The sequence below is a fragment of the Pseudophryne corroboree genome, chromosome 1 (assembly GCF_028390025.1).
Source record: "Pseudophryne corroboree isolate aPseCor3 chromosome 1, aPseCor3.hap2, whole genome shotgun sequence".
In the NCBI taxonomy this organism is placed as follows: domain Eukaryota; kingdom Metazoa; phylum Chordata; class Amphibia; order Anura; family Myobatrachidae; genus Pseudophryne; species Pseudophryne corroboree.
Genome location: NC_086444.1, coordinates 1,231,577,159 through 1,231,597,177, shown reverse-complemented (window position 1 = coordinate 1,231,597,177; position 20,019 = coordinate 1,231,577,159). Strand labels below are relative to the sequence as shown.

At 59.2% G+C, this 20,019-nt stretch overlaps 1 protein-coding gene across 2 annotated transcripts in view; it reads right to left on the bottom strand.

The window, feature by feature from the left end:
* Positions 1-502: 502 nt before the first annotated feature.
* Positions 503-20,019, bottom strand: part of LOC134931675 (RING finger protein 145-like) — a 156,174-nt gene continuing 136,657 nt past the window's right edge. For both annotated transcript variants that reach the window (XM_063925435.1, XM_063925434.1), the window contains 3 exons: positions 5,210-5,357; positions 1,960-2,316; positions 503-1,638 (listed from right to left, as the gene is read on the bottom strand). In XM_063925435.1, coding sequence (XP_063781505.1) covers positions 1,303-1,638; positions 1,960-2,316; positions 5,210-5,357 — 841 coding nt within the window. In that variant the 3' untranslated portion in view covers positions 503-1,302. The remainder of the gene's footprint in view (positions 1,639-1,959; positions 2,317-5,209; positions 5,358-20,019) is intronic.

Here is a 20,019-nt window from a genome sequence, read left to right as displayed (position 1 = left end):
GTGAGTTGAAATTCTCTCCCCTAAGTCCCTCGATGCAGTGATCCTGTTGCCAGCAGGACTCACTGAAAATAAAAAACCTAAAAAACTTTTTCTAAGCAGCTCTTTAAGAGAGCCACCTAGATTGCACCCTGCTCGGACGGGCACAAAAACCTAACTGAGGCTTGGAGGAGGGTCATAGGGGAGGAGCCAGTACACACCACCTGATCCTAAAGCTTTATTTTTGTGCCCTGTCTCCTGCGGAGCCGCTATTCCCCATGGTCCTGACGGAGTCCCCAGCATCCACTTAGGACGTTAGAGAAATGTCCATTCTTCTGTAGGAAACAAGTGAGGATGAAGCAAAGCGTGTGACCGGAATCTAATATGTGATGTTCAGCAGCAGCCCCTGAATGGTTTATACACAGGTTAGTACAGGCATTGGAAACAGTACAGTTAGTACAGTACATTGGAAACACATTCTAGTATCTGGCAACGTGGAAATAAGATGACACAGAGGAGGAGACAATTGTTTGGCGGTCATATTTATTTGGTACATTACTATGCATAGTGCATTTGGAGGAGAAGGCAGCAAGGTATAACAAAATGAGGTAAGGCAAGGTAGAATAGGGAGATGTGCAGCTGACGCGAGTCCTCGTTATGGCTCAGTGAGAGTAATGCATAAAGCCAGGAAAACCTGGCCTGTGACTGACTGGCTCGCTACGCCAATTGCTGCACGACTCCATCTGAAGGCTAAATTCTTGTGCTGATCCTAATAAAGGACTCTTGTTAAATTGTATCATTCTAGAATAAACAAAAGAACCTGCAGCCACAATGTGCTGCTCCATTCCCCAGGAGCCACCAGTCCAGCTGGGTTTATGGCTTCATTACTGTATTACACATAGAGGTTTGTGCCGTGGTCTCACTGATCAAGTGGCTAAAATCCGTACAGACTGATTCCTCATTGCTTGTTCCACGTTGGAAGAGATGTGGCTCTCCTCATTGCTGTAATTAACATCTGTAATAGTTAATCCCTGTAGTACCTCCATTACCTCATCCACTGCTCTCTACTAGAAAGACACAGGATTTCTGGAAAGTCACAGTGGGTCCTGATATACAGTATCACACCAGCAAGTGGTTGTCATTTCTCCTCCATATTTGCAAGGTTTTTCCCAACATCTCCTGAAGGCATCCACATAAATCCCATCACTGAGGCTCAGTTCTTCAGAGTCCACACGTTTCTGTCCCTGGCCTTATTCAGTTCTTCATCTACTCTTCAGTCTCATCTCTGGCTTATTGCACTTTCCAAGTTTAATCATCAACACCCCTTCACCTTCCCACCATCTCCTTATCGGTGGTCACCACCACACCTCCGTGTCCTCCTGCAGCTGTTGCCAGCCCGGCATGGACCTGCTCCACCGTACTGGATCCTTCCATCGCCTCCATCTCCGGCCTAACTTCCTCCTGTGCTCCAGCGTGACCGGTTTCCGATCCAGGGTCTGCGTCTTCCTCCTGCGTCAGGGACTCTGTATCCGATCTGCCAGCACCAGGTGGCTTCACCTGCTGGTAGCACAAGGGGCAGGTGTCCTGAACGTAGAGCCACCTCCGCAGGCAGTCCGCGTGGAAGAAGTGGCTGCATGGGGTGACGACTGCCACGGACATCTCCTGCAAGGTGGGAGAGAAAGAGGAATATATTCTCATGCATTCATCAGGCAAGAAAGCTGGAGAAGACGAGTGTAACGGTGATGAAACCAGGAGCAGAACGCATTCCACAATATACTGCACAATTAGTGTGGACACAGCGGGATCTCTTTCTCTACCTCATTCCATGGCGGGGATGTACCAAGCTCTGCTCTCCATAATGTCACCTGTCACCACGCAGATGGGACAGTCCCCGTGAACCGTCTCCATGACGTTAGGCTATTAAATGCATTAATGCCTGGAAGTGGCTTTACCCTGTATTACTACCCCGCCGGCATCACCTACCTGGTAACAAATGGAGCAGATGTCATTGTGGACCCTCAGCTGCCCCTTAGTGGCCCTGGGCAAAGATCCGATCTTCTTAGAGGCGTCTCTCCTCAGCAGGAAGCTTCTCCATCCAGACTGCGCCCTCAGCCAGAGGTTGAAGTAAGAATGGACGATGAGGATCGAGACCCCCAACCAGCTCCACTCGCCAAACATGGACTCCAACATGCCGTAAGTCACCACGCACAGCGCCACCAGGAACTCCAGCACCCGGCTCACGCCGTTCACGCCGTAAATAATCTCATCCATCTGCCCCACCCGACTGTCCTGGAAGAGCTCCACCATAAACAGGGCATAAATAAAGAGTGTTCCCAGGACCTAGAGGCAGAATAACCAGCGTCATAAACCAGCGAGTGCAGCAGTGAGTACAGAATGTGCAACGGGATCTGTATTTCATATAGGGCTGCGATATATACAGTAATCTCATATCAGCCGCCTCCATTCCCCTCCTCACATCATGTCACTGCCCTGTCACATGCAGCCCTGTCCTCCCTGACACATCACTCATCTCCTGATATACTCTGTGCTGCTGGGGACCCTGCTCCTCCCACTATATAACTCTCAGTCTGTGGCTTCCTGCTGCCACTATTCCCCTACTCACATCATGTCACTGCCTCTGTCACATGCAGCCCTGTCCTCAGTGACACATCATTAATCTCCTGATATACTCTGTGCTGCTGGGGACCCTGCTCCTTCCACTATATAACTCTCAGTCTGTGGCTTCCTGCTGCCTCCATTCCCCTCCTCACATCATGTCACTGCCCCTGTCACATGCAGCCCTGTCCTCACTGACACATCACTCATCTCCTGATATACTCTGTGCTGCTGGGACCCTGCTCCTCCCACTATATAACTCTCAGTCTGTGGCTTCCTGCTGCCTCCATTCCTCCTCACATCATGTCACTGCCCCTGTCACATGCAGCCCTGTCCTCACTGACACATCACTCATCTCCTGATATACTCTGTGCTGCTGTGGACACTGCTCCTCCCACTATATAACTCTCAGTCTGTGGCTTCCTGCTGCCTCCATTCCCCTCCTCACATCATGTCACTGCCCCTGTCACATGCAGCCCTGTCCTCAATGACACATTACTCATCGCCTGATATAACTGTGCTGCTGGGGGATCCTGCTCCTTCCACTATATAACTCTCAGTCTGTGGCTTCCTGCTGCCTCCATTCCCCTCCTCACATCATGTCACTGTCACATGCAGCCCTGTCCTCACTGACACATCACTCATCTCCTGATATACTCTGTGCTGCTGGGGACCCTGCTCCTCCCACTATATAACTCTCAGTCTGTGGCTTCCTGCTGCCTCCATTCCCCTCCTCACATCCTGTCTCTGCCCCTGTCACATGCAGCCCTGTCCTCACTGACACATCACTCATCTCCTGATATACTCTGTGCTGCTGGGACCCTGCTCCTTCCACTATATAACTCTCAGTCTGTGGCTTCCTGCTGCCTCCATTCCCTTCCTCACATCATGTCACTGCCCCTGTCACATGCAGTCCTGTCCTCACTGACACATCACTCATCTCCTGATATACTCTGTGCTGCTGGGGACCCTGCTCCTCCCACTATATAACTCTCAGTCTGTGGCTTCCTGCTGCCTCCATTCCCCTCCTCACATCACGTCACTGCCCCTGTCACATGCAGCCCTGTCCTCAATGACACATTACTCATCGCCTGATATAACTGTGCTGCTGGGGGACCCTGCTCCTTCCACTATATAACTCTCAGTCTGTGGCTTCCTGCTGCCTCCATTCCCCTCCTCACATCCCGTCTCTGCCCCTGTCACATGCAGCCCTGTCCTCACTGACACATCACTCATCTCCTGATATACTCTGTGCTGCTGGGACCCTGCTCCTTCCACTATATAACTCTCAGTCTGTGGCTTCCTGCTGCCTCCATTCCCCTCCTCACATCATGTCACTGTCACATGCAGCCCTCTCCTCACTGACACATCACTCATCTCCTGATATACTCTGTGCTGCTGGGGACCCTGCTCCTCCCACTATATAACTCTCAGTCTGTGACTTCCTGCTGCCTCCATTCCCCTCCTCACATCATGTCACTGCCCCTGTCACATGCAGCCCTGTCCTCACTGACACATCACTCATCTCCTGATATACTCTGTGCTGCTGGGGACCCTGCTCCTCCCACTATATAACTCTCAGTCTGTGGCTTCCTGCTGCCTCCATTCCCCTCCTCACATCATGTCACTGCCCCTGTCACATGCAGCCCTGTCCTCAATGACACATTACTCATCGCCTGATATAACTGTGCTGCTGGGGGACCCTGCTCCTTCCACTATATAACTCTCAGTCTGTGGCTTCCTGCTGCCTCCATTCCCCTCCTCACATCCCGTCTCTGCCCCTGTCACATGCAGCCCTGTCCTCACTGACACATCACTCATCTCCTGATATACTCTGTGCTGCTGGGACCCTGCTCCTTCCACTATATAACTCTCAGTCTGTGGCTTCCTGCTGCCTCCATTCCCCTCCTCACATCATGTCACTGTCTCTGTCACATGCAGCCCTGTCCTCACTGACACATCACTCATCTCCTGATATACTCTGTGCTGCTGGGGACCCTGCTCCTCCCACTATATAACTCTCAGTCTGTGGCTTCCTGATGCCTCCATTCCCCTCCTCACATCATGTCACTGTCACATGCAGCCCTCTCCTCACTGACACATCACTCATCTCCTGATATACTCTGTGCTGCTGGGGACCCTGCTCCTCCCACTATATAACTCTCAGTCTGTGGCTTCCTGCTGCCTCCATTCCCCTCCTCACATCATGTCACTGCCTCTGTCACATGCAGCCCTGTCCTCACTGACACATCACTCATCTCCTGATATACTCTGTGCTGCTGGGGACCCTGCTCCTCCCACTATATAACTCTCAGTCTGTGGCTTCCTGCTGCCTCCATTCCCCTCCTCACATCATGTCACTGCCCCTGTCACATGCAGCCCTGTCCTCACTGACACATCACTCATCTCCTGATATACTATGTGCTGCTGGGGACCCTGCTCCTCCCACTATATAACTCTCAGTCTGTGGCTTCCTGCTGCCTCCATTCCCCTCCTCACATCATGTCACTGCCCCTGTCACATGCATCCCTTTCCTCACTGACACATCCCTCATCTCCTGATATACTCTGTGGGAACTGTGTGTGGAGAGAACCTCCCAGATCCCATGACTGGTTACCTGCAGGGAAGTCAGGAGACAGCTGGACACAAGGATGAGCAGCCAGAAGTCCATATGGAAGAGAGAGGAGATCTTGTATGCCATGACAGACGGCAGCACCAGCAGGAAGAGGCATACGGCGACTCCGCGCACGTGTTTCCATGGACTCCTGAAGGAAGACACCACAAAGGTCACAGCGACGCGTTAGAGTATGTGAGCGGTACACGGCGGACCCTGCGCTGCTAGATTACAGGATGATGGGAGGATGTGAGCGGTACACGGCGGCCCCTGCGCTGCTAGATTACAGGATGATGGGAGGATGGGAGCGGTACACGGCGGCCCCTGCGCTGCTAGATTACAGGATGATGGGAGGATGTGAGCGGTACACGGCGGCCCCTGCGCTGCTAGATTACAGGATGATGGGAGGATGGGAGCGGTACACGGCGGCCCCTGCGCTGCTAGATTACAGGATGATGGGAGGATGTGAGCGGTACATGGCGGCCCCCGTGCTGCTAGATTACAGGATGATGGGAGGATGTGAGCGGTACACGGCGGCCCCTGCGCTGCTAGATTACAGGATGATGGGAGGATGGGAGCGGTACACGGCGGCCCCTGCGTTGCTAGATTACAGGATGATGGGAGGATGTGAGCGGTACACGGCGGCCCCTGCGCTGCTAGATTACAGGATGATGGGAGGATGGGAGCGGTACACGGCGGCCCCTGCGCTGCTAGATTACAGGATGATGGGAGGATGTGAGCGGTACACGGCGGCCCCTGCGCTGCTAGATTACAGGATGATGGGAGGATGGGAGCGGTACACGGCGGCCCCCGCGCTGCTAGATTACAGTAGGACAGGAGGATGGGAGCGGTACACGGCGGCCCCCGCGCTGCTAGATTACAGGATGATGGGAGGATGTGAGCGGTACACAGCGGCCCCTGCGCTGCTAGATTACAGGATGATGGGAGGATGGGAGCGGTACACGGCGGCCCCTGCGCTGCTAGATTACAGGATGATGGGAGGATGGGAGCGGTACACGGCGGCCCCTGCGCTGCTAGATTACAGGATGATGGGAGGATGGGAGCGGTACACGGCGGCCCCTGCGCTGCTAGATTACAGGATGACTGGAGGATGTGAGCGGTACACGGCGGCCCCCGCGCTGCTAGATTACAGGATGATGGGAGGATGGGAGCGGTACACAGCGGCCCCTGCGCTGCTAGATTACAGGATGATGGGAGGATGGGAGCGGTACGCGGCGGCCCCTGCGCTGCTAGATTACAGGATGAAGGGAGGATGGGAGCGGTACACGGCGGCCCCCGCACTGCTAGATTACAGGATGATGGGAGGATGGGAGCGGTACACGGCGGCCCCCGCGCTGCTAGATTACAGGAAGATGGGAGGATGGGAGCGGTACACGGCGGCCCCCGCGCTGCTAGATTACAGGATGATGGGAGCGGTACACGGCGGCCCCCGCGCTGCTAGATTACAGGATGATGGGAGGATGGGAGCGGTACACGGCGGCCCCCGCGCTGCTAGATTACAGGATGACGGGAGGATGTGAGCGGTACACGGCGGCCCCTACGCTGCTAGATTACAGGATGATGGGAGGATGTGAGCGGTACACGGCGGCCCCTGCCCTGCTAGATTACAGTATGACGGGAGCGGTACACGGCGGCCCCTGCGCTGCTAGATTACAGGATGACGGGAGCGGTACACGGCGGCCCCTACGCTGCTAGATTACAGGATGATGGGAGGATGTGAGCGGTAAACGGCGGCCCCTGCGCTGCTACATTACAGGATGATGGGAGGATGTGAGCGGTACACGGCGGCCCCTGCGCTGCTAGATTACAGGATGATGGGAGGATGTGAGCGGTACACGGCGGCCCTCGCGCTGCTAGATTACAGGATGATGGGAGGATGGGAGCGGTACACAGCGGCCCCTGCGCTGCTAGATTACAGGATGATGGGAGGATGGGAGCGGTACGCGGCGGCCCCTGCGCTGCTAGATTACAGGATGAAGGGAGGATGGGAGCGGTACAAGGCGGCCCCCGCGCTGCTAGATTACAGGATGATGGGAGGATGTAAGCGGTACACGGGCGGCCCCCGCGCTGCTAGATTATAGGATGATGGGAGAAAGGGAGCGGTACACGGCGGCCCCTGCGCTGCTAGATTACAGGATGATGGGAGGATGGGAGCGGTACACGGCGGCCCCCGCGCTGTTAGATTACAGGATGATGGGAGGATGTGAGCGGTACACGGCGGCCCCCGCGCTGCTAGATTATAGGATGATGAGAGGATGTGAGCGGTACACGGCGGCCCCCGCGCTGCTAGATTACAGGATGATGGGAGGATGGGAGCGGTACACGGCGGCCCCCGCGCTGCTAGATTACAGGATGATGGGAGGATGTGAGCGGTACACGGCGGCCCCCGCGCTGCTAGATTACAGGATGATGGGAGGATGGGAGCGGTACAAAGTGGCCCGCGTACTGCTAGATTACAGGATGATGGCAGGATGGGAGCGGTACACGGCAGCCCCCGCGCTGTTATATTACAGGATGACGGGAGTGGTACACGGCGGCCCCTGCGCTGCTAGATTACAGGATGATGGGAGGATGTGAGCGGTACACGGCGGCCCCCGCGCTGCTAGATTATAGGATGATGGTAGAAAGGGAGCGGTACACGGCGGCCCCCGCGCTGCTAGATTACAGGATGATGGGAGGATGGGAGCGATACAAAGTGGCCCGCGTGCTGCTAGATTACAGGATGATGGCAGGATGGGAGCGGTACACGGCAGCCCCCGCGCTGTTATATTACAGGATGACGGGAGTGGTACACGGCGGCCCCTGCGCTGCTAGATTACAGGATGATGGGAGGATGTGAGCGGTACACGGCGGCCCCCGCGCTGCTAGATTATAGGATGATGGTAGAAAGGGAGCGGTACACGGCGGCCCCCGCGCTGCTAGATTACAGGATGATGGGAGGATGGGAGCGGTACACGGCGGCCCCCGCGCTGCTAGATTACAGGATGATGGGAGGATGTAAGCGGTACACGGCGGCCCCTGCGCTGCTAGATTACAGGATGACGGGAGCGGTACACGGCGGCCCCTGCGCTGCTAGATTACAGGATGACGGGAGCGGTACACGGCGGCCCCTACGCTGCTAGATTACAGGATGATGGGAGGATGTGAGCGGTAAACGGCGACCCCTGCGCTGCTACATTACAGGATGATGGGAGGATGTGAGCGGTACACGGCGGCCCCTGCGCTGCTAGATTACAGGATGATGGGAGGATGTGAGCGGTAAACGGCGGCCCCCGCGCTGCTAGATTACAGGATGATGGGAGGATGGGAGCGGTACACAGCGGCCCCTGCGCTGCTAGATTACAGGATGATGGGAGGATGGGAGCGGTACACAGCGGCCCCTGCGCTGCTAGATTACAGGATGATGGGAGGATGGGAGCGGTACAAGGCGGCCCCCGCGCTGCTAGATTAAAGGATGATGGGAGGATGTGAGCGGTACACGGCGGCCCCCGCGCTGCTAGATTACAGGATGATGGGAGGATGGGAGCGGTACACAGCGGCCCCTGCGCTGCTAGATTACAGGATGATGGGAGGATGGGAGCGGTACACAGCGGCCCCTGCGCTGCTAGATTACAGGATGATGGGAGGATGGGAGCGGTACACAGCGGCCCCTGCGCTGCTAGATTACAGGATGATGGGAGGATGTGAGCGGTACACGGCGGCCCCCGCGCTGCTAGATTACAGGATTATGAGAGGATGTGAGCGGTACACGGCGGCCCCCGCGCTGCTAGATTACAGGATGATGGGAGGATGGGAGCGGTACACGGCGGCCCCCGCGCTGCTAGATTACAGAATGATGGGAGGATGTGAGCGGTACACGGCGGCCCCCGCGCTGCTAGATTACAGGATGATGGGAGGATGGAAGCGGTACAAAGTGGCCCGCGTGCTGCTAGATTACAGGATGATGGGAGGATGGGAGCGGTACACGGCAGCCCCCGCGCTGCTAGATTACAGGATGACGGGAGCGGTACACGGCGGCCCCTGCGCTGCTAGATTACAGGATGATGGGAGGATGTGAGCGGTACACGGCGGCCCCCGCGCTGCTAGATTATAGGATGATGGGAGAAAGGGAGCGGTACACGGCGGCCCCCGCGCTGCTAGATTACAGGATGATGGGAGGATGGGAGCGGTACACGGCGGCCCCCGCGCTGCTAGATTACAGGATGATGGGAGGATGGGAGCGGTACACAGCGGCCCCTGCGCTGCTAGATTACAGGATGATGGGAGGATGTGAGCGGTACACGGCGGCCCCTGCGCTGCTAGATTACAGGATGACGGGAGCGGTACACGGCGGCCCCTGCGCTGCTAGATTACAGGATGACGGGAGCGGTACACGGCGGCCCCTACGCTGCTAGATTACAGGATGATGGGAGGATGTGAGCGGTAAACGGCGGCCCCTGCGCTGCTACATTACAGGATGATGGGAGGATGTGAGCGGTACACGGCGCCCCCTGCACTGCTAGATTACAGGATGATGTGAGCGGTACACGGCGGCCCCCGCGCTGCTAGATTACAGGATGATGGGAGGATGGAGCGGTACACAGCGGCCCCTGCGCTGCTAGATTACAGGATGATGGGAGTATGGGAGCGGTACACGGCGGCCCCTGCGCTGCTAGATTACAGGATGATGGGAGGATGGGAGCGGTACACGGCGGCCCCCGCGCTGCTAGATTATAGGATGATGGGAGAAAGGGAGCGGTACACGGCGGCCCCCGCGCTGCTAGATTACAGGATGATGGGAGGATGGGAGCGGTACACGGCGGCCCCCGCGCTGTTAGATTACAGGATGATGGGAGGATGTGAGCGGTACACGGCGGCCCCCGCGCTGCTAGATTACAGGATGATGAGAGGATGTGAGCGGTACACGGCGGCCCCCGCGCTGCTAGATTACAGGATGATGGGAGGATGGGAGCGGTACACGGCAGCCCCGCGCTGCTAGATTACAGGATGATGGGAGGATGTGAGCGGTACACGGCGGCCCCCGCGCTGCTAGATTACAGGATGATGGGAGGATGGGAGCGGTACAAAGTGGCCCGCGTGCTGCTAGATTACAGGATGATGGGAGGATGGGAGCGGTATACAGCAGCCCCCGCGCTGCTAGATTACAGGATGACGGGAGCGGTACACGGCGGCCCCCGCGCTGCTAGATTACAGGATGATGGGAGGATGGGAGCGGTACACGGCGGCCCCCGCGCTGCTAGATTACAGGATGATGGGAGGATGGGAGCGGTACACAGCGGCCCTGCGCTGCTAGATTACAGGATGATGGGAGGATGGGAGCGGTACACGGCGGCCCCTGCGCTGCTAGATTACAGGAGGATGGGAGCGGTACAAGGCGGCCCCCGCGCTGCTAGATTACAGGATGATGGGAGGATGGGAGCGGTACACGGCGCCCCCCGCGCTGCTAGATTACAGGATGACGGGAGCGGTACACGGCGGCCCCTGCGCTGCTAGATTACAGGATGATGAGAGGATGTGAGCGGTACACGGCGGCCCCCGCGCTGCTAGATTACAGGATGATGGGAGGATGGGAGCGGTACACGGCGGCCCCCGCGCTGCTAGATTACAGGATGATGGGAGGATGTGAGCGGTACATGGCGGCCCCCGCGCTGCTAGATTACAGGATGATGGGAGGATGGGAGCGGTACAAAGTGGCCCGCGTGCTGCTAGATTACAGGATGATGGGAGGATGGGAGCGGTATACAGCAGCCCCCGCGCTGCTAGATTACAGGATGACGGGAGCGGTACACGGCGGCCCCTGCGCTGCTAGATTACAGGATGATGGGAGGATGTGAGCGGTACACGGCGGCCCCCGCGCTGCTAGATTATAGGATGATGGGAGAAAGGGAGCGGTACACGGCGGCCCCCGCGCTGCTAGATTACAGGATGATGGGAGCGGTACACGGCGGCCCCCGCGCTGCTAGATTACAGGATGATGGGAGGATGGGAGCGGTACACGGCGGCCCCCGCGCTGCTAGATTACAGGATGATGGGAGGATGGGAGCGGTACACAGCGGCCCTGCGCTGCTAGATTACAGGATTATGGGAGGATGGGAGCGGTACACGGCGGCCCCTGCGCTGCTAGATTACAGGAGGATGGGAGCGGTACAAGGCGGCCCCCGCGCTGCTAGATTACAGGATGATGGGAGGATGGGAGCGGTACACGGCGCCCCCCGCGCTGCTAGATTACAGGATAACGGGAGCGGTACACGGCGGCCCCTGCGCTGCTAGATTACAGGATGACGGGAGCGGTACACGGTGGCCCCTGCGCTGCTAGATTACAGGATGATGGGAGGATGTGAGCTGTACACGGCGGCCCCCGTGCTGCTAGATTACAGAATGATGGGAGGATGTGAGCGGTACATGGCGGCCCCCGCTCTGCTAGAATACAGGATGATGGGAGGAAGGGAGCGGTACACGGCGGCACCCGCGCTGCTAGATTACAGGATGATGGGAGGATGTGAGCGGTACACGGCGCGCTGCTAGATTACAGGATGGGAGGATGGGAGCGGTACACGGCGGACCCTGCGCTGCTAGATTACAGGATGATGGGAGCAGTACACGGCGGCCCCTGCGCTGCTAGATTACAGGATGATGGGAGCGGTACACGGCGGCTCCCGCGCTGCTAGATTACAGAATGATGGGAGGATGTGAGCGGTACACGGCGCCCCCCGCGCTGCTAGATTACAGGATGATGGGAGGAAGGGAGCGGTACACGGCAGCCCCCGCGCTGCTAGATTACAGGATGATGGGAGGATGTGAGCGGTACACGGCGGCCCCCGCGCTGCTAGATTACAGGATGATGGGAGGATGGGAGCGGTACACGGCGGCCCCCGCGCTGCTAGATTACAGGATGATGGGAGGATGGGAGCGGTACACGGCGGCCCCCGCACTGCTAGATTACAGAATGATGGGAGGATGGGAGCGGTACATGGCGGCCCCCGCGCTGCTAGATTACAGGAGGATGGGAGCGGTACACGGCGGCCCCTGCGCTGCTAGATTACAGGATGACGGGAGGATGTGAGCGGTACACGGCGGCCCCTACGCTGCTAGATTACAGGATGATGGGAGGATGTGAGCGGTACACGGCGGCCCCTGCGCTGCTAGATTACAGGATGACGGGAGCGGTACACGGCGGCCCCTGCGCTGCTAGATTACAGGATGACGGGAGCGGTACACGGCGGCCCCTACGCTGCTAGATTACAGGATGATGGGAGGATGTGAGCGGTAAACGGCGGCCCCTGCGCTGCTACATTACAGGATGATGGGAGGATGTGAGCGGTACACGGCGGCCCCCGCGCTGCTAGATTACAGGATGATGGGAGGATGGGAGCGGTACACGGCGGCCCCTGCGCTGCTAGATTACAGGATGATGGAAGGATGTGAGCGGTACACGGCGGCCCCCGCGCTGCTAGATTACAGGATGATGGGAGCATGGGAGCGGTACACAGCGGCCCCTGCGCTGCTAGATTCCAGGATGATGGGAGGATGGGAGCGGTACGCGGCGGCTCCTGCGCTGCTAGATTACAGGATGATGGGAGGATGGGAGCGGTACAAGGCGGCCCCCGCGCTGCTAGATTACAGGATGATGGGAGGATGTGAGCGGTACACGGCGGCCCCCGCGCTGCTAGATTATAGGATGATGGGAGAAAGGGAGCGGTACACGGCGGCCCCCGCGCTGCTAGATTACAGGATGATGGGAGGATGGGAGCGGTACACGGCGGCCCCCGCGCTGTTAGATTACAGGATGATGGGAGGATGTGAGCGGTACACGGCGGCCCCCGCGCTGCTAGATTACAGGATGATGAGAGGATGTGAGCGGTACACGGCGGCCCCTGCGCTGCTAGATTACAGGATGATGGGAGGATGGGAGCGGTACACGGCGGCCCCCGCGCTGCTAGATTATAGGATGATGGGAGAAAGGGAGCGGTACACGGCGGCCCCCGCGCTGCTAGATTACAGGATGATGGGAGGATGTGAGCGGTAAACGGCGGCCCCTGCGCTGCTACATTACAGGATGATGGGAGGATGTGAGCGGTACATGGCGGCCCCTGCGCTGCTAGATTACAGGATGATGGGAGGATGTGAGCGGTAAACGGCGGCCCACGCGCTGCTAGATTACAGGATGATGGGAGGATGGGAGCGGTACACAGCGGCCCCTGCGCTGCTAGATTACAGGATGATGGGAGGATGGGAGCGGTACACGGCGGCCCCTGCGCTGCTAGATTACAGGATGATGGGAGGATGGGAGCGGTACAAGGCAGCCCCCGCGCTGCTAGATTACAGGATGATGGGAGGATGGGAGCGGTACACAGCGGCCCCCGCGCTGCTAGATTAAAGGATGATGGGAGGATGTGAGCGGTACACGGCGGCCCCCGCGCTGCTAGATTATAGGATGATGGGAGAAAGGGAGCGGTACACGGCGGCCCCCGCGCTGCTAGATTACAGGATGATGGGAGGATGTGAGCGGTACACGGCGGCCCCCGCGCTGTTAGATTACAGGATGAAGGGAGGATGTGAGCGGTACACGGCGGCCCCCGCGCTGCTAGATTACAGGATGATGGGAGGATGGGAGCGGTACAAAGTGGCCCGCGTGCTGCTAGATTACAGGATGATGGGAGGATGGGAGCGGTACACGGCGGCCCCCGCGCTGTTAGATTACTGGATGAAGGGAGGATGTGAGCGGTACATGGCGGCCCCCGCGCTGCTAGATTACAGGATGGGAGGATGGGAGCGGTACACGGCGGCCCCCGCGCTGCTAGATTACAGAATGATGGGAGGATGTGAGCGGTACACGGCGGCCCCCGCGCTGCTAGATTACAGGATGATGGGAGGATGGGAGCGGTACACAGCGGCCCTGCGCTGCTAGATTACAGGATTATGGGAGGATGGGAGCGGTACACGGCGGCCCCTGCGCTGCTAGATTACAGGAGGATGGGAGTGGTACAAGGCGGCCCCCGCGCTGCTAGATTACAGGATGATGGGAGGATGGGAGCGGTACACGGCGCCCCCCGCGCTGCTAGATTACAGGATGACGGGAGCGGTACACGGCGGCCCCTGCGCTGCTAGATTACAGGATGACGGGAGCGGTACACGGTGGCCCCTGCGCTGCTAGATTACAGGATGATGGGAGGATGTGAGCTGTACACGGCGGCCCCCGTGCTGCTAGATTACAGAATGATGGGAGGATGTGAGCGGTACACGGCGGCCCCCGCTCTGCTAGATTACAGGATGATGGGAGGAAGGGAGCGGTACACGGCGGCACCCGCGCTGCTAGATTACAGGATGATGGGAGGATGTGAGCGGTACACGGCGCGCTGCTAGATTACAGGATGGGAGGATGGGAGCGGTACACGGCGGACCCTGCGCTGCTAGATTACAGGATGATGGGAGCAGTACACGGCGGCCCCTGCGCTGCTAGATTACAGGATGATGGGAGCGGTACACGGCGGCTCCCGCGCTGCTAGATTACAGAATGATGGGAGGATGTGAGCGGTACACGGCGCCCCCCGCGCTGCTAGATTACAGGATGATGGGAGGAAGGGAGCGGTACACGGCAGCCCCCGCGCTGCTAGATTACAGGATGATGGGAGGATGTGAGCGGTACACGGCGGCCCCCGCGCTGCTAGATTACAGGATGATGGGAGGATGGGAGCGGTACACGGCGGCCCCCGCGCTGCTAGATTACAGGATGATGGGAGGATGGGAGCGGTACACGGCGGCCCCCGCACTGCTAGATTACAGAATGATGGGAGGATGGGAGCGGTACATGGCGGCCCCCGCGCTGCTAGATTACAGGAGGATGGGAGCGGTACACGGCGGCCCCTGCGCTGCTAGATTACAGGATGACGGGAGGATGTGAGCGGTACACGGCGGCCCCTACGCTGCTAGATTACAGGATGATGGGAGGATGTAAGCGGTACACGGCGGCCCCTGCGCTGCTAGATTACAGGATGACGGGAGCGGTACACGGCGGCCCCTGCGCTGCTAGATTACAGGATGACGGGAGCGGTACACGGCGGCCCCTACGCTGCTAGATTACAGGATGATGGGAGGATGTGAGCGGTAAACGGCGGCCCCTGCGCTGCTACATTACAGGATGATGGGAGGATGTGAGCGGTACACGGCGGCCCCCGCGCTGCTAGATTACAGGATGATGGGAGGATGGGAGCGGTACACGGCGGCCCCTGCGCTGCTAGATTACAGGATGATGGAAGGATGTGAGCGGTACACGGCGGCCCCCGCGCTGCTAGATTACAGGATGATGGGAGCATGGGAGCGGTACACAGCGGCCCCTGCGCTGCTAGATTACAGGATGATGGGAGGATGGGAGCGGTACGCGGCGGCCCCTGCGCTGCTAGATTACAGGATGATGGGAGGATGGGAGCGGTACAAGGCGGCCCCCGCGCTGCTAGATTACAGGATGATGGGAGGATGTGAGCGGTACACGGCGGCCCCCGCGCTGCTAGATTATAGGATGATGGGAGAAAGGGAGCGGTACACGGCGGCCCCCGCGCTGCTAGATTACAGGATGATGGGAGGATGGGAGCGGTACACGGCGGCCCCCGCGCTGTTAGATTACAGGATGATGGGAGGATGTGAGCGGTACACGGCGGCCCCCGCGCTGCTAGATTACAGGATGATGAGAGGATGTGAGCGGTACACGGCGGCCCCTGCGCTGCTAGATTACAGGATGATGGGAGGATGGGAGCGGTACACGGCGGCCCCCGCGCTGCTAGATTATAGGATGATGGGAGAAAGGGAGCGGTACACGGCGGCCCCCGCGCTGCTAGATTACAGGATGATGGGAGGATGTGAGCGGTAAACGGCGGCCCCTGCGCTGCTACATTACAGGAAGATGGGAGGATGTGAGCGGTACACGGCGGCCCCTGCGCTGCTAGATTACAGGATGATGGGAGGATGTGAGCGGTAAACGGCGGCCCACGCGCTGCTAGATTACAGGATGATGGGAGGATGGGAGCGGTACACAGCGGCCCCTGCGCTGCTAGATTACAGGATGATGGGAGGATGGGAGCGGTACACGGCGGCCCCTGCGCTGCTAGATTACAGGATGATGGGAGGATGGGAGCGGTACAAGGCAGCCCCCGCGCTGCTAGATTACAGGATGATGGGAGGATGAGAGCGGTACACAGCGGCCCCCGCGCTGCTAGATTAAAGGATGATGGGAGGATGTGAGCGGTACACGGCGGCCCCCGCGCTGCTAGATTATAGGATGATGGGAGAAAGGGAGCGGTACACGGCGGCCCCCGCGCTGCTAGATTACAGGATGATGGGAGGATGTGAGCGGTACACGGCGGCCCCCGCGCTGTTAGATTACAGGATGAAGGGAGGATGTGAGCGGTACACGGCGGCCCCCGCGCTGCTAGATTACAGGATGATGGGAGGATGGGAGCGGTACAAAGTGGCCCGCGTGCTGCTAGATTACAGGATGATGGGAGGATGGGAGCGGTACACGGCGGCCCCCGCGCTGTTAGATTACAGGATGAAGGGAGGATGTGAGCGGTACATGGCGGCCCCCGCGCTGCTAGATTACAGGATGGGAGGATGGGAGCGGTACACGGCGGCCCCCGCGCTGCTAGATTACAGAATGATGGGAGGATGTGAGCGGTACACGGCGGCCCCCGCGCTGCTAGATTACAGGATGATGGGAGGATGGGAGCGGTACAAAGTGGCCCGCGTGCTGCTAGATTACAGGATGATGGGAGGATGGGAGCGGTACACGGCAGCCCCCGCGCTGCTAGATTACAGGATGACGGGAGCGGTACACGGCGGCCCCTGCGCTGCTAGATTACAGGATGATGGGAGGATGTGAGCGGTACACGGCGGCCCCCGCGCTGCTAGATTATAGGATGATGGGAGAAAGGGAGCGGTACACGGCGGCCCCCGCGCTGCTAGATTACAGGATGATGGGAGGATGGGAGCGGTACACGGCGGCCCCCGCGCTGCTAGATTACAGGATGATGGGAGTATGGGAGCGGTACACAGCGGCCCCTGCGCTGCTAGATTACAGGATGATGGGAGGATGTGAGCGGTACACGGCGGCCCCCGCGCTGCTAGATTATAGGATGATGGGAGAAAGGGAGCGGTACACGGCGGCCCCCGCGCTGCTAGATTACAGGATGATGGGAGGATGGGAGCGGTACACGGTGGCCCCCGCGCTGCTAGATTACAGGATGATGGGAGGATGTGAGCGGTACATGGCGGCCCCCGCGCTGCTAGATTATAGGATGATGGAAGAAAGGGAGCGGTACACGGTGGCCCCCGCGCTGCTAGATTACAGGATGATGGGAGGATGTGAGCGGTACACGGCGGCCCCTGCGCTGCTAGATTACAGGATGACGGGAGCGGTACACGGCGGCCCCTGCGCTGCTAGATTACAGGATGACGGGAGCGGTACACGGCGGCCCCTGCGCTGCTAGATTACAGGATGATGGGAGGATGTGAGCGGTAAACGGCGGCCCCTGCGCTGCTACATTACAGGATGATGGGAGGATGTGAGCGGTACACGGCGCCCCCTGCGCTGCTAGATTACAGGATGATGGGAGGATGTGAGCGGTACACGGCGGCCCCCGCGCTGCTAGATTACAGGATGATGGGAGTATGGGAGCGGTACACGGCGGCCCCTGCGCTGCTAGATTACAGGATGACGGGAGCGGTACACGGCGGCCCCTGCGCTGCTAGATTACAGGATGACGGGAGCGGTACACGGCGGCCCCTACGCTGCTAGATTACAGGATGATGGGAGGATGTGAGCGGTAAACGGCGGCCCCTGCGCTGCTACATTACAGGATGATGGGAGGATGTGAGCGGTACACGGCGGCCCCCGCGCTGCTAGATTACAGGATGATGGGAGGATGGGAGCGGTACACGGCGGCCCCTGCGCTGCTAGATTACAGGATGATGGAAGGATGTGAGCGGTACACGGCGGCCCCCGCGCTGCTAGATTACAGGATGATGGGAGCATGGGAGCGGTACACAGCGGCCCCTGCGCTGCTAGATTACAGGATGATGGGAGGATGGGAGCGGTACGCGGCGGCCCCTGCGCTGCTAGATTACAGGATGATGGGAGGATGGGAGCGGTACACGGCGGCCCCCGCGCTGCTAGATTATAGGATGATGGGAGAAAGGGAGCGGTACACGGCGGCCCCCGCGCTGCTAGATTACAGGATGATGGGAGGATGTGAGCGGTAAACGGCGGCCCCTGCGCTGCTACATTACAGGATGATGGGAGGATGTGAGCGGTACACGGCGGCCCCTGCGCTGCTAGATTACAGGATGATGGGAGGATGTGAGCGGTAAACGGCGGCCCACGCGCTGCTAGATTACAGGATGATGGGAGGATGGGAGCGGTACACAGCGGCCCCTGCGCTGCTAGATTACAGGATGATGGGAGGATGGGAGCGGTACACGGCGGCCCCTGCGCTGCTAGATTACAGGATGATGGGAGGATGGGAGCGGTACACGGCGGCCCCTGCGCTGCTAGATTACAGGATGATGGGAGGATGGGAGCGGTACAAGGCAGCCCCCGCGCTGCTAGATTACAGGATGATGGGAGGATGGGAGCGGTACACAGCGGCCCCCGCGCTGCTAGATTAAAGGATGATGGGAGGATGTGAGCGGTACACGGCGGCCCCCGCGCTGCTAGATTATAGGATGATGGGAGAAAGGGAGCGGTACACGGCGGCCCCCGCGCTGCTAGATTACAGGATGATGGGAGGATGTGAGCGGTACACGGCGGCCCCCGCGCTGTTAGATTACAGGATGAAGGGAGGATGTGAGCGGTACACGGCGGCCCCCGCGCTGCTAGATTACAGGATGATGGGAGGATGGGAGCGGTACAAAGTGGCCCGCGTGCTGCTAGATTACAGGATGATGGGAGGATGGGAGCGGTACACGGCGGCCCCCGCGCTGTTAGATTACAGGATGAAGGGAGGATGTGAGCGGTACATGGCGGCCCCCGCGCTGCTAGATTACAGGATGGGAGGATGGGAGCGGTACACGGCGGCCCCCGCGCTGCTAGATTACAGAATGATGGGAGGATGTGAGCGGTACACGGCGGCCCCCGCGCTGCTAGATTACAGGATGATGGGAGGATGGGAGCGGTACAAAGTGGCCCGCGTGCTGCTAGATTACAGGATGATGGGAGGATGGGAGCGGTACACGGCAGCCCCCGCGCTGCTAGATTACAGGATGACGGGAGCGGTACACGGCGGCCCCTGCGCTGCTAGATTACAGGATGATGGGAGGATGTGAGCGGTACACGGCGGCCCCCGCGCTGCTAGATTATAGGATGATGGGAGAAAGGGAGCGGTACACGGCGGCCCCCGCGCTGCTAGATTACAGGATGATGGGAGGATGGGAGCGGTACACGGCGGCCCCCGCGCTGCTAGATTACAGGATGATGGGAGGATGGGAGCGGTACACAGCGGCCCCTGCGCTGCTAGATTACAGGATGATGGGAGGATGTGAGCGGTACACGGCGGCCCCCGCGCTGCTAGATTATAGGATGATGGGAGAAAGGGAGCGGTACACGGCGGCCCCCGCGCTGCTAGATTACAGGATGATGGGAGGATGGGAGCGGTACACGGTGGCCCCCGCGCTGCTAGATTACAGGATGATGGGAGGATGTGAGCGGTACACGGCGGCCCCCGCGCTGCTAGATTATAGGATGATGGAAGAAAGGGAGCGGTACACGGTGGCCCCCGCGCTGCTAGATTACAGGATGATGGGAG